Below are 14,671 nucleotides of genomic sequence, written 5' to 3'. Positions count from 1 at the left end.
ATATGTCAAAAAGTCGTGGACGTCGCCACCTTCCTCGTCATCCCATAAATGGCAATTCAGCATTTGAACTATTGGGACAGCCACCGGGCAAAAAGGAAAAGTACTGATTGGATTTGATTGACTCAATATCGGAAGCCAACCAATTTCGGATTCTGGATGCATGCCCCCGGTTGAACCAACGTGGCATCGTAGTACACAAATGTTATTTGCAGACAATTGTGTCGGCATTCGACTCTGTTGAGGACTCTTGAGGAGGTTTTGTCGACTCGGAAAACAGAGTTGTATGCGAAAGGAAAAATCTACGCCGGATTATCAGAATTTTCCTCGACAGAAACCCCTTTCCACATCCCTGTTCGTAAAACTTCGTAAACAGACGATCATGAACGAGTTCCCCGGCCAAACCATGTCGGTTTAGGTATTTTGAAACAACCGAGAAGAGTCCGCTTGATTGGATCTCGAGAACTCGGGCACGAGGAGACTAAGAGCCTCAAGTTACGGCTGGAAACCGGGATCCTTGTCAAATGGGCCGGACAGTGCTTGTTGGGTCTTGATGGGCAATCGGATGCCGTGCGAATGGGACACTCGGACTGCGCTGTGTAGAGAAATAATTCAACGGTTCATCCTTTCAGGCGGAGCATATGGGATGGAGTAGAAAAACTTGCCGATGTTACCGCTATGGAAATAGCTAGTTAGAGATACATGAAAAAAAAAGCTTCTCTGTTTTTGCTTTTTGCTTGCTTTCGCATATTCCATGTCACATTGTCGCGATCTCCAGGCGTGTTGAGGCTGTTCTGCTCTCTGATTGTCCGGGTCGATTGGCGGTGCAGTATCCAAGCGTATTATTCAGCTGGTATTTAACTAAAATATATCAACCTTCGCCAACGCCTCAAGATTCCACATTTTCCTTCCCCCGACTCCCTTCCCATCAACCATCTTGCCGTCAGACACTCGCAGTCGGAGTGCCCAGATAACCTACTCGTTTCGCTGCCTCGTTGGTATACCTGTGTGTCTCTTGGATAGGAGAAGCCGAATAGCCCTGGTAGAAGAATAGCCGGGAAGAGCGTATCCTTGTTTCTCCAGTTTACCCCTCCTTCGCGCCGGTAGACGTTCTCTAGGAAGATAGCCAGCGCCCTTGTGGAATTGGCTGCCAGCTATCGTTGTTGCGTGCCCAAAACCTGGAGGAGATCTGCTTCCGCCGATTCTATCCAAGCCTTCCGCCATCCGTGAGAACCGGCGCCCACTGAACGTTCCGCTGTGGGGAGTGCAGGATTTATACCCGATCAGCTGATCCTTTCGCTGCCTGGCCCTTTGCGCCTTTGTCTATCCTTCGTTCGAGCGCGATCTGGTGTTTTCCTCGATTGCAACTCTCTTCTATTTGTTTTCTATCCGCCACGCGAAATATTTACCTCACATTACTCTGCATTATTCCTTCGCTTGACTCTCTAATCGTGAGCAATGTCGTACTATCCTTCCCAGGGCTACGCGGGAGGTCAGGGCGGGTACCCGCCGCCTCAACAACAATATCCTCCTCAGCCATATGGAGCACCACCACCTCAGCAATACCCGTGAGTAGTCTACTGCGCATCATGTGCTATTTTTAAAGGGAGATGGCTTTTGTTCTAACAACCTGCTAGCCCACAGAGTTACGGAGGATATCCACCGCAAGGCCCTCCACCCCCTCAGCAGAACCAATACGGATATACCCCTCACACTCCATCTCCTCAGCCACCGTACAATGGCGGATATCATGTGAGTTTCCCGGGTTGTAATACTCTTTGACTCCGACACATACTGATAATTCCTGTTGAAGGCTCCTCCACCTCAACAACCAATGTACGGCGCTCTACCACCCCATCCAAGTGTCTCTCCGCAACCTCCAAACGGTGCCCCAATGTATAGTGGTCGCGCAGGTGGTGAGTACTAGTCACCTATAATACAAAAATAATACATTTCATAGACCTAACCCATGATCAGCGGCCCCTCCCGCACCTTCTCCCTACCCGAATTCCTACAACAATCAGCGCCCTTCCGGACATGGCGTGCCTCCCCCGCCACCAACGCAGCCTGTCCAGTTCGGCCATGGCGCTCCACAGGGATATAGTTTCCAATACTCGAATTGTACTGGAAAGCGGAAGGCCTTGTTGATCGGTATCAACTATTTTGGTCAACGCGGCCAACTACGAGGTTGCATTAACGATGTCAAAAATATGTCGACGTATCTGAACCAAAATTTTGGCTACGCAAGGGAGGACATGGTTATCCTTACCGATGACCAGCAAAATCCAATGAGTCAGCCAACTAAGGCAAACATCCTGCGAGCGATGCACTGGCTAGTGAAGGATGCTAGACCCAACGACTCCCTCTTCTTCCATTATTCAGGTATGTGTTTGCCCGATGTTATAGCGTCTGTCCTTTTTCAAGTCGCTAACTATGTATATAGGTCATGGTGGTCAAACGAAAGATCTTGACGGCGACGAAGATGATGGAAATGACGAGGTCATCTATCCTGTAGATTTTAGATCGGCTGGACATATTGTCGATGACGAAATGCATAGAATTATGGTCAAGTCGCTTCTTCCTGGTGTCCGTCTAACTGCAATCTTCGACTCGTGCCACTCCGGCTCGGCCCTCGATCTTCCATATATCTACTCTACCCAGGGCATTCTCAAGGAGCCCAATCTGGCCAAGGAGGCTGGTCAAGGTTTGCTCAGCGTTGTGTCTGCGTACGCGAGAGGAGATGTTTCAGGCATGCTTTCCACTGTTGGTGGATTAATCAAAAAGGCTACGAAAGGCGATGCAAGTCACCAGAAGGCACGACAAACGAAAACAAGCCCCGCCGATGTTATTATGTGGTCCGGAAGCAAGGATACCCAGACAAGCCAAGACGCCACAATTGGTGGAGAAGCTACTGGAGCTATGTCCTGGGCCTTTATTACCGCGTTGAAGAAGAACCCACAACAGAGCTACGTGCAACTCTTGAGGAGCATCCGTGATGAATTAGCGACGAAATATACCCAGAAACCCCAGTTAAGTTGCAGTCATCCGCTAAGTACGTTCTCATAATTTTTAACTCTCGATGACATCCGTAGGCTGTCTGCTAACCTATGGATTTGTAGATACCGATCTTCTATATGTCATGTAAACGGATATTTCATTCTTAACTTCCCCCCAACCGGTTCGAGGACACGCCTTGTATGAGCAAGCTCGCTAAGTGGTACGCGAATGAAATCTTGACAACAGTGATAAATACAAAACCCTGAGCTGACTCTACTGGAAACGACACTTGGGCTTTGCTTGCTTGATGAAAATTCGCCCTCTCGTCCGAGTATTTGGCCTGTTCGACACTTGTGTTTTGCGAAACTACTCTTCTCCTACCAAATATTCAGCTTCAACTGCATGCTTTACCACTGTACCTTCCTCCAATTGGATATGTCGCCGTTCTCTCTTATTCCCATCTTTTCCTAATGTCTCTAGTTGAAGTACCTTGACGATTTTCCTAGGCCTAAAGCATCTGTTGTTGTCTTTTTTTTTCGATTATCATTCCTAAACTGCCGTGAGTGGCGGACTTGAATACGGGGGGGAAGGAAAAACCTTGGTAATCACAGTACTCGATAGTCTATATGCCTGTTATCAGTCTATGTTTGCACGTCAATGTCTAGCTTATTATCATTTTTTCCTGAAGAGCTGTCATGGTATTGAAAGAATGGAATAGTTAAACACTTCTTTCTTCTTGCTCTCTCTTTGTAATGTGTTTTAACTCTTTAGTTATTGTTACTGATCTGGCTAGTTTGTGCTCTATCAGCTTGTCTTTCTACATCTACTTTTCCCATCTTTTTCAGAAATGATATTCTGATGTTCTTGTATTTACTCTCAATCTTTTTTTTTTTTTTTTTTTTTTTTTTTTTTTTTTTTTTTTTTTTTTTTTTTTTTTTTTTTTTTTTTTTGATGTTATTCTTTTCAAAGTTGCAGTACTTGAAAAAGATCTGTAAAGTGAATATAACTTCTCTTTTAAAAAATTAGTTCTGATTCTAGATAAATATCATGAATAATTGATTCATAATAAGAATGAGTGTTATGAAGAAATTGAATCAAAATCAAAGTTCAAAATCAATAATCAAAAATATTTCAATGATAAAGCAACTAGAATTCTCTTTAAGAATGAACATTTTATGTAGATATAGAATATTAATAAAGCTCTCTTTCTTTCACACATCATACTGTCTTCTCAAATCTCCTCTTCTTAATGTAATTATATGAGTGAATTCTCTATACTTATATATATTTTTTCTCACTCATTCTCTGAGTCTGATGCTTTCACAGTTTTACTTCTTCTGAAGTATTATTCTTATTACATTATTTCTCATCTACATAGTAAAGTGTATCTCAGTGAAGAGAAATCAAGCATATTAAAAATCAAAGAAAATAAATGATAAGAATAGTAAATAGTTGAGAATTTTTAAGTAGATAGATAAACAGAACTGAAAACATAAATTAAAAGACTATAAGAGATATATAAAGAAGAGTAAGAATAATAAAATCATTGAATCAATTTATTAATATTCACTCTGTCATGTCCGCGCTAAACTTCGTAGGTGGAACGTGCTAGGGTAAGTTTAAGCTTAAAAGTTAAGTAGAGGTTGGAGAGAGCATGGGCCAATCATAAGGCAGCAGAGATAACTGTGACGGACCCGGCGACAAAGATAAATACCAAGAAGAAGAAGAAGAAGAAGAAGAAGAAAAAGACAACAACGAGGGACGGATGTAAGGGCGGCCTGGGGCGTATTTCACTTCTTCCCATTGGTGGTAAGTCACGTGATGGGCGACAGTCCGGATGCGTTAAATGTTGGGGGTCCCGGGAGTTGATCGGCCCTTCTACCAGCAGTGCGCTGGTGGTGACTGAGCTCTTTTGCCCCAGTAGCCTACATTAAAGAATTATCATCATGTCAACAGACATCAACTACCCACCAGACTAACAGGACAGCAGACATTCCATTAATAGCACGCTATGCAATCAGATATAAAGCCATTCAATCATCCCGGAAGATGTTGGCTGGCTCATGTTTGACCTCTTTCGTCTGTACATCACTTACTCGTCAGACTCATTCCCCTTTGAGTGGCTGCAAAAGACAGAAGACCTCAAGCTGCATTGTATGGACAGCACCAGAGAGAAGATTACTTTTTCAACAACTCCAGAGCTTCTACAAGTCATCCACAAATGTGAGAGAGTTACTTGCACCAGAGAAAGCTCAGGGCCTCCCAAGTGACTGGGGTTTCTCTGGCTTCATTAAGACTGCCGCTCATCAGGTTCTTGATGAGATTCCTTTCATGAAGGCTGAAGAGTATGTATAATTATATCTTTGATACTTCTTTATTCACTTTTTCTTTCCTTCTCTTGACATTTTATCAGGTTTCATGGCCCACTTTTTCGCAGGCTGGGCATCGGCATCATAATCAATTCCCACCCCTGTATTAAGGGGGAACAGATCTTCCATCTTTGTCATAACCACTGGAGCTGCATAATTCGGGATCTCTCAAGCACATTCAACACAAAACCACAAGAAAATCATAGAGATTATCTTCTGAAAAGTGAACTACTGGCAGTCACCTCAATCTTTTACCATCAGATGAATGAGATGGAGTGGCTTTCTGAGGAGGGCCGGTATATGCCTAAGCTCATATACAAGGAAGGTTTCTTGATAGTATGTTCACCTCCTCTTGTCTTTGTACCTCCTTACCTGCAACCCATCGGAAATGTACCCAACACTCACCTTGACACTGAGGGCTATATACAACCTTAGCAAGGACAATTATGACAAGAAGGTAGCCTTTGATATTCTGAAATGGATTTTCTCTCCTTCTGATCCCGCCAGGGAGCTCGCTATGAGAGGAAAGCGGTAGTGGATTTAGTTAGCAGGCGTGAAATGTGAGAGGTAATATTTTCCGGAGCTTTGCTGGTACAAGACTGGGTGAATGCCTAGAGAGAGTTTGCGGCTTTGAGCGTTGTGCGACGGATTTGAATTTTGGCGGAGCGTACAACAGCAGTAACCAAATGTCATAGCAGCTTGGTAACTGGGTGGTAAATAAATGGAATAGTGTTGAATCATGGAGCGAATTTTGAAAAGGACTCTGAAGTTATATTAAACAGGGATATGAATAATGAAACAGGTGTTATATCCCAGCTTTTTTCATTGAACAACGCGATGAACGATTCTATTCAAAACCACACAGCCCGACTGATACACCAGCACTTCGAAAGTGACCTGCCGCACTCTCTTTTCTCGCACCGACAATATCAACACATTGAAGGAAAACACCAAAGCCCTGGCGAGGGTCCGCTTCATATAATGACCAGCTCTTCTTAATATAAGCCTTTAGCTCAGCAAAGAACTCCTCTATTAGGTTCAAATTGAGTGAGTAGGGTGGTAAATATAGTGATTTCACTCCTGCATCAAAGCACATCTAGCTGAGTGATTATTGATACGCTCACAACACAAGGAGCTCCAAAATGTTTACAGTTCCGTGCCATACAATTAGTAAGAGGTTGTGTAGCTAGATTACAATACACAACAACATTGTTGCTCCAAGATGAACAATTATTACGTGATAGATCTGCGAATAATACGGAGAACATAGGTAAATAACTAATAATTTTCTCAACGCCAAAACGAAAACTAGTCTGAGTAGTGACTGCTATTGGGATCTTAGCTTGTCGTGGCTCGGAGAATAACAACAGCTTGCTTGCCCTAACCCTCGACATCGTGGGATACTTCCTGGTCACATGGGCTGGTGATTTCAACCCATGCAGCTGAGAATTATTCTGCGCCTCAATCAGGATGCTGCCTTAGATATTTACATCAATTTCCGATACTGTTATTTAATCGCAGCCTCATCTCGAGGAAACCGTTTCCCTTGCCATCTACAACTTCTGACTTAATAAACGGGTGAACAGAACAACAAAGACGGACAGCTGCATCGGATATAATTTGATCAAACTATTCGCAGAAGAGTTGGGAATATATCGAATGGGCTTGAATACCCAGAGATGCGAGAATGAAGAGGGCAGTCGCATAACCAATCCGCCCTCAAAATGGAAGATTTCCCACCATCATACGAACTCGCTACAGCTAGGGATGTGTGGACTATAGTTGCTGACTACATCCCATCTGCGGACTTATGCGCCGCCTCACTCGTGTGTAGGAGATGGCATGATATATTCATCCCGTTCCTGTGGGGCGCGCCAGCATCTCATTTCGGAACTGATAACGACGCTGTATATGGTGTGTTTGCCTCTCTTCCATCCCATCACACTCAAACGCCATGGTAATTGAGCTCCCCACTGGGACGTTGGGCTTCTTGCTAACAATGATCGATCTACCAATGGTAAAGTGGCATTGACAAGATTCAGGCGGACGCTCAAACGGGCTCGCCTCGAGGTGCGTATGCTGACTCACACCTTCCACCTGCCACCCGCGCTGTCAGAGATATATGGCGGGCCGAGACGATCATGGCTTCAGGAGGTACTGGAATATCTACCGAATCTCCAATCGCTGCTCGTGTCCCAGCTGCCGTTCTTCGACCACAATTCGCTTATCGCATTGAGGCCAAAATCGAACAATGACAATTCCTGCGAAGCATATGGCCTCCGTCTGCTGATGGCACAGCAGGAACCGAATACTACATCTGTTGGCCTTAGGGAGGCTCTATTGCGATTCCCGCTGTTGGTTTACTTGGATTTGTCGTTCACGACGCCGGCAAAGGATCATGGGGTGTTATCGTCTATGTCATATTTGAAACATCTCCAAGTGGTGAAGCTGAGGGGTATTGGGCTTCGAGATGCGGATCTGGAAGTCGTGGCGGAGTCTATTCAAACGCGGGTTCGATTGTTGGACGTGCGAAATAACATGTTGACGGATGCCTCGTTAAGATCCCTCCTACAGAAATGCTTCTTACCACTGGATGCCGCCGAAGAGTCCTCTCCCATTGATAGAGCCGTTAAGTTCCATTTTGAGTGGGCCTGCACTATAAGCCCCTTTGCGAATATCTTGGGCGTAGATTCGTTGAGAAGCGAGAACTTTGATGCCCATCTCATGAAACAGTTAATGATACCCCTGACCGGCCGCTCTGACCCCCAGGATCTACCTCATGTTGGTATTACGCATCTTTACATTTCAGACAATCGACTGTCTGTTGAGGGGTTAGGCAGTTTGCTCAAATCGACGTGCCTTCATGTGCTAGATGGCGGGACCGTGAAGAGTGCTGGGTCGATGTGGAAGCGGAAGGGGTTTGAGCCGATAGCGGATAATGAGAGCCAGTGGGTGGTTGGCGTGAGATATCCAGGTGCTGAAAAACTTATACCAGCACTGCGCCATTCAGCAGCAGACAAGTTGACCTATCTACGAATTCACCATGCGGTGGTTACGGAAAATGCCTCCACGTCATCACGGGAAGTTTTTCCTGCTAGGAAAACACCTACAAGACGTCCCGTACCCCGGGCTGTTGCTGTGGAATTGGACGGCTCTTCGAGCCAAATTTACGAGCTGCCTGCTGCAAAGCCAGTTGTACGGCATGAACTCGCGGACACCTCATTCCAAAGACCGATCCCTGGATGGCGGCCTGGAATGCGTAGTGGCTCTGACGCACCATTGCTAACACCAAGCTTTGAAGTGCCAGGACTGGCCCCTCATGAACCTTCATCATCAACGCCATCGTCATCTTCCCAGCTTCGAACCGACTTCATCGAAGCGTTACTCAAAAAGCGACCTAAACTAAGCAACGGCACAGCCCCGTTCTTCCATCCCTCTCACACCCCACACCTCCGAACACTCGTCCTCACAGATGTACCCGCAACCGTTCAACCCTCATCTTCCCACATCATATCCCGCCTAACCCACTTCATCACAGCGTGTGCAGATGAAGCCTTCCTAGCCGGCCTACAGGCCCGTTCCAACTACTCCCTGCCCCCTGGCCGGTTACGTGCCAATGCAGAGCGACGGCATGCACGATCTCTTTTCTCCCTTGAACGCATTATCCTTGAGATAACGCCTGTCGCCAAACCCGATACCTCCATAGGCTCGACGTCCTGGAAGCGCAGCGGCGCGGGAATCTCTAAGTCTAGCACAGAGGATGTAGACTCGGAGAACCTGTGGGCGGCAGCGGAGAATGATTTTAGCTTCTTTAGCGGGGAGACCGAGGAGGAGTGTGGGGTTCTAGATGAAGAGATTAAGGTTAAGGATAACGATATGGACGGTGATATTGATGCTGAATCTATGCGTTCACTTCGGATCCCGGAGCTCGAAGCTTCTACCCCATCGTTATCCCATCGTGCCTCCGCAACATCTCTACGCAATACGCAGAGACTCGCTCACCGTCCCACACCCAAACCCACACCCACATCACAACCCCGCTCGTTATCTCCATTCCCCCCTCCAAATCAGACCCTAGTATCCACACCATCTCCCCCTCCTCCCTCGAACAACCAGCAGCAGCAGCAGCCGTCGACAGCCCCTGCCACGCCCACACAGGACGCAGACATTGATGTCGTCGCTGCTCTAGCCGCGTTCCGCAAGGCTAGAAAAGCAGAATACGAAGAAATGTTACTACGCGCCAAAAAGCAAGGGTCGAGCGGGAGTACTACGACTAATTCTACTCCTGTGTCCACTTCTACCATAACTCCGACGTTACCACGATCAACAATGTCATCGTCTTCATCGTCGTCGACGACTTCGTCAGGTGCATCACTCAATTATCCGCTGTACGTTGAGGGCTATTGGAAGGGGGAAGTGAAGATTGTGAGAAACCCGATGCCCAAGGGCCGGAGTGGTGGGTTTGTGGATATTTATGGGAATTATTTTGAGAGGGGGTATTTGTATCCTTGAGTTTCTAGGAATTATTACTTTTTTTTCCTTCCAACGTGTGCACGTACAGCTTGTGCGTGTTACGTATCAAAGGATCTTATGACATAATGATACTTTTTTTGCATATATTATAAGTCAAATCATTTTTATTTTCATTTCGCATTTTTTAGATATCTTCTCGCATCCCCAGAAGGCTCACTTCCTCCGCGGCGTATGATTATGCGCTCCGTGCTCATTTACCCATTTTTCCTTCTTCAAATCACGTTAGTAAAACAAAGTGTCATCGTTCGCCAAACGCGCAGAGAGAAAGAAAGGTATCAAATGAGTCCACTAAAACCGCACGGCTCGGGGACAAAAACACTTAAAAGGAGGAATAAGGGCGTTTATCGTTTCCCACATTCATGTCTCATTTCTTTTGTTTTCCTTCTTATTCTCCTTCTTCTCTTCATCCGCCTTTTCACGTCTTTGTTTTTTCCCCTTGGAGCCATGTTGATATATAAAAACCCAGTTTTTATTTGCCTGACACCGTTTAACAAGAGGGAAAAAAAATTAAAAAAATAGACAAAGCGGAAGAGAGAAAATATAAAAAAGGAAAGAAGTAAAAAGGTGAAAGATAAAAATTTGGCATGATAGTAGCAGCAGCGTCACCACACCCCATTATCCCAACCAGTTCTCCCGAACACACCTATCGACTAGACTCATATCTATACCTGAGCAGTCTTGGCGGCCTGGGTTGGGCTCATCTTCTTTCCATCTCTGTTGTACCGGATTCTTGGGGGGGGAGCCCGGTTGCGACGGCCCTCTCGGGAGCGGACACTAGAAAGCAGATTTAAATCAGTATATCAAACTGTTCCGCGTGTTCAATTTCCCTCTGATATCGCCCCATTATATCTATTCCTCGCGTGGCCTCTTCACCCTCTTTTTCCGTTTCCCTGGGAGCCTTGATATCTTTTTCTGACTTTATTGTGGTGTTTTCTGGAAGGAGAGAGGACGAGAAACGGAGAGAAAGGGCTTGGGAATTTGCTTGGATTGGGTTCGGCCATACCGCACAATCTTTCCGTGAATGGCGCAGGAAACGCAGTACTGGAGCTTCAAGTACATCTTGGGTACGGCGTAATCAGCGAAGACGGATGCGTCGGAGATATCACCTAATTATTCGCGAAAAACGGATGTTGGTATTAGCAATAATTTCTTCCATTTCCCTCCCTTTGCTCATCTGTAAATGGTGGAAGAACGTACGAATGGCGGCAGACTCGACCATGTTACGGATGGTGAATCTCTTGATGGCCTTGTCCTTGGGAGTGCATCGCGAGCAGTTGGAGCATCGGATTGGCTTGACGTGGCCGCGACCCTTCTTGTTACGTCCGCTGTTCCATTAAAAACAGGCCAATTGTCAGCCCATCTATTTCCGGAAACAAACTTGGGTTTTTCGCCCCTTCCCCATAATTGATATCTCATAAATTTCTCAACTAATTTCCAATTCCTGTATTTTGCTCCGCGTAAAGAAGGGGGATATTTGAGGGTTCCTCAATGCACATACTTCGACGCCCGTTTCTTGACCATTTTGGCGGATTCTGTATATTCGTTCGACGTTAGGGAAAGAGTGCAATAGCAGCGACAACGCCTACACACAGGGGGCCCGGGGGAAGAGAGAAGCGTACTGGTTGAAGTCGGCGGGATGAGGTGGTTGAAAAAGCGCTGTCCTGGCCCTGGCTCCGCGATGTTGGTCTTGTTTGTGGGCAAGAGGGCTAGCGGGTTAACTAAGCGAACCGGGCTTAGCTAAGCAGCATTCCCGTGATCCACCGACCCCGTGACCAGTGCCTGGCCGTTGCAGTTCTCCCAAACTTTATGTTGGTTCGTTCTGTGGTCAGGAACACAGCATCAACAACAATATCCGGCGTCGAAAACTCCCCTTTTTGCTCTCCCAGTTTTCCCGGATATCCCTCTCTGACATCCATCCCTCGCCCCCAACAAGGCTGCGTGGCGGATCGACCATTCTCTCACTAGTGTTTATTTTATCTACATTAATTACGCCTAGTTCTAATTTCATTGTGTTATATCGCCGAACATGTCTGCTGCAGGGGGAGGAACTTTTAGGAATCGGACTGTGGGCCGTGGCCAGATTCCCTTCGATGGCAACCCGTCTGGTATTCCTCGCAAGGTTGACCAGGGACCCCCACCCGCTGCTGCTCCGTCTGATATTGGAAGCAGCTCTGCCTTGAGTACCAGCAGGCAAAAGCAGTCAAAGCGTGATGAGGTAAAAATATATACATCTCTTCCTTAGTTCCTCCGACGTTCAATTGGTTGGATAACTACTCTTCTCTTCTCTTGCTGTTATATAGGACTAAGTATACATGTTTCAATGGCTAGGCTATTAGAAAAAAAATGGAGGCGGACCTCAATAAGAAGAGGCATGGAAACCCTGCTCGTTCTCGCCATAGCCGCAAACCCCCCCCGGGAACTGTCATGGCTCTCAAACCCAGCCAGGCTCTCCAGATCAAACCCAACACCACGGTTGCAGAGGCTGCCCAATTGATGGCTGCGAAGAGAGAAGATTGCGTTCTTGTGACGGATGATGACGACCGTATTGCTGGTATATTCACTGCAAAGGATTTGGCGTTTAGAGTTGTCGGTGCTGGCATTAGGGCTCGGGATGTTACAATTGCAGAAATCATGACGAAGAATCCTCTCTGCGCGAGAACCGACACCAGTGCTACCGATGCCCTGGACCTCATGGTCCGGAAGGGGTTCAGACATCTTCCTGTTATGGATGAGAACCAGGATATATCTGGAATCCTTGACATTACCAAGTGTTTCTACGATGCGATGGAGAAGCTGGAGAGGGCGTATAGCTCATCTCGCAAATTGTATGATGCTCTCGAAGGTGTACAGTCCGAACTGGGCTCCAATCAGCCACAGCAAATTATCCAGTACGTGGAGGCTTTGCGTCAGAAAATGTCTGGCCCGACCTTGGAGTCTGTTTTGAATGGATTGCCACCCACCACTGTATCAGTACGCACGTCTGTTCGGGAGGCCGCTGCATTGATGAAGGAGAATCACACTACCGCTTTGCTGGTCCAGGATCAGGGTTCGATTACTGGGATTTTTACCAGCAAAGACGTTGTTCTCCGTGTTATCGCCCCTGGATTAGATCCCAATACCTGTAGCGTTGTTAGGGTTATGACACCTCACCCTGATTTTGCTCCCACCGATATGAGCATTCAAGCTGCCCTCCGGAAGATGCACGGTTAGTTCTGAGACCTCTTTCAAGTTAATATCGGAGGTATAATAAATCTCACTGACAATGATGTAATAGATGGACACTATCTTAACCTACCTGTTATGAACGAAGCTGGAGAGATTGTTGGCATGGTCGATGTGCTGAAGTTGACCTACGCTACTCTCGAGCAGGTACGCTTCTTCCTTCTGTTTCAGACTCTTTTTCATCGATTCTTACTCACGCTTTTACCATTGTTCTAGGTTAATACTATGTCAACGAACGAAAGTGAAGGGCCTGCGTGGAATAAGTTCTGGCTTTCTATGGACAATGAGTCTGATTCCATGGTGTCTGGCAGCCATCAACCCCACACTTCTCACCGTTCCGTTATGAGTCCCGATATGTCAAGATCTCACGGTGATCGTGAGAACAGTGTTCTTCCGAACGAATCAGCTTCGCACCACGGCGACGAGGCTGTCTCTGATATTTTAGGGGCCAGATCAGTCCATAATGTGGACACTCCCTTTCCGTTCAAATTCAAAGCCCCCAGCGGCCGAGTACATAGACTTCACGTTACCCCTTCTGCAGGTGTAGCAGATCTTGTCTCCCAAGTTTCTTTGAAACTGGGAGCCGAAGTTGAAGCTGTTGGCGGGCAAGCTGCTGTTGAAGATGGCAAAATGAGCCACACAGGCTATGCGCTGAGTTATTTGGACAGCGAGGGTGATACAGTCTCTATCACAACTGACCAAGATCTATTTGATGCCATCACTCTGGCCCGGAGAGCCAGCCAAGACAAAGTGGATCTTTTTGTACACGATCCCGAGAAGCAGCCCATCATCACGCCTCCTCCTGCCCCTGAACCCCAGCCGCCAGTTGCGAAATCTGCCACCCCCGCCGGGTCTGTTCTGAGATCTACAACGGGAGAAGATGACGAGCCGAGCATTTCAGAGCGTGAAAAGCCGCAGACTCTTGTCCGGCCACCAACTGCGGAGCAGCAGTTGATAAACGGGGTGCCCAATGAACTTATCCTCCCTGGAGCCATTGTGACGTTGGCTGTTGCTATTGTTGGTGTTTTCATTCTCAGCCGGGCGGGTAATCGGTAGTTATTGTGCCACTCCATCTCCCTAAAAACGGGAAAAAAAAATTTCCAATTCAAGAAATAAAATAATTCAACTTGGGCATTGATTGGTAGATGGAACACATATCTCGCGCGTTTAAAGAAGATATTCGGGCAATGTCCGCGTTTTTTTTTTTTTTTTTTTTTTTTTTTTTTTCTTTGTCTCGTCTCTCCCTAACTTTCTTATGATATGTACCCATTATTGTATTCTTTGCTATCTATCTTGCCACTTTCGATAATATCCCCTACGCCTACATACATAGCATTGCATGTACCACTGCTCCGCCATCTAAAGATATCACGGCCAATATTCCAACTATTAGCGAGTCCCAAGTGGGTTAAGTTTGTTTCCCTTTTTTGACCTTTTCTGATTTTAATTTCTAATATATTTATTGCATTTTTATCTTTCTTCTCCTCTCTTGTTTCTATGACTACCTATTAGAACAATCCAAAAGACAAAGTTTGCAATACAAGACAACATGA

At 46.3% G+C, this 14,671-nt stretch overlaps 5 protein-coding genes across 5 annotated transcripts; 4 read left to right on the top strand and 1 right to left on the bottom strand.

Moving 5' to 3' along the window:
* Positions 1–240: 240 nt before the first annotated feature.
* BDCG_03000 (metacaspase-1) lies at positions 241–3,880 on the top strand. Its single transcript, XM_045418591.1, has 6 exons — positions 241–1,565; positions 1,635–1,749; positions 1,811–1,913; positions 1,975–2,379; positions 2,441–3,049; positions 3,117–3,880. The coding sequence occupies exons 1-6, from the start codon at positions 1,456–1,458 to the stop codon at positions 3,140–3,142; spliced, it is 1,368 nt and encodes a 455-aa protein (XP_045275123.1). The 5' UTR covers positions 241–1,455; the 3' UTR covers positions 3,143–3,880.
* A 985-nt stretch (positions 3,881–4,865) lies between these two features.
* BDCG_02999 (uncharacterized protein) lies at positions 4,866–6,373 on the top strand. The gene is made up of 3 exons (XM_045418590.1): positions 4,866–4,889; positions 4,985–5,339; positions 5,408–6,373. Exons 2-3 carry the CDS (start codon positions 5,044–5,046, stop codon positions 5,796–5,798), a joined length of 687 nt encoding a protein of 228 aa, XP_045275122.1. The 5' UTR covers positions 4,866–4,889; positions 4,985–5,043; the 3' UTR covers positions 5,799–6,373.
* Positions 6,374–6,612: 239 nt separating this feature from the next.
* On the top strand, positions 6,613–11,379 carry BDCG_02998 (leucine rich repeat protein). Its single transcript, XM_045418589.1, has 2 exons — positions 6,613–7,277; positions 7,387–11,379. The coding sequence occupies exons 1-2, from the start codon at positions 7,088–7,090 to the stop codon at positions 9,873–9,875; spliced, it is 2,679 nt and encodes an 892-aa protein (XP_045275121.1). The 5' UTR covers positions 6,613–7,087; the 3' UTR covers positions 9,876–11,379.
* BDCG_02997 (40S ribosomal protein S26E) lies at positions 9,668–11,599 on the bottom strand. Its single transcript, XM_045418588.1, has 5 exons — positions 11,516–11,599; positions 11,395–11,428; positions 11,094–11,221; positions 10,900–11,002; positions 9,668–10,670 (listed from the first exon to the last, which is right to left on the bottom strand). The coding sequence occupies exons 2-5, from the start codon at positions 11,415–11,417 to the stop codon at positions 10,559–10,561; spliced, it is 366 nt and encodes a 121-aa protein (XP_045275120.1). The 5' UTR covers positions 11,418–11,428; positions 11,516–11,599; the 3' UTR covers positions 9,668–10,558.
* On the top strand, positions 11,537–14,663 carry BDCG_02996 (CBS and domain-containing protein). Its single transcript, XM_045418587.1, has 4 exons — positions 11,537–12,111; positions 12,225–13,101; positions 13,171–13,265; positions 13,335–14,663. Exons 1-4 carry the CDS (start codon positions 11,923–11,925, stop codon positions 14,172–14,174), a joined length of 2,001 nt encoding a protein of 666 aa, XP_045275119.1. The 5' UTR covers positions 11,537–11,922; the 3' UTR covers positions 14,175–14,663.
* Positions 14,664–14,671: the final 8 nt, after the last annotated feature.

Source organism: Blastomyces dermatitidis, assembly GCF_000003525.1.
Source record: "Blastomyces dermatitidis ER-3 genomic scaffold supercont1.3, whole genome shotgun sequence".
NCBI lineage: Eukaryota > Fungi > Ascomycota > Eurotiomycetes > Onygenales > Ajellomycetaceae > Blastomyces > Blastomyces dermatitidis.
The sequence above is the reverse complement of the archived record's forward strand: the minus strand, read 5'-3'. Positions and strand labels throughout refer to the sequence as shown.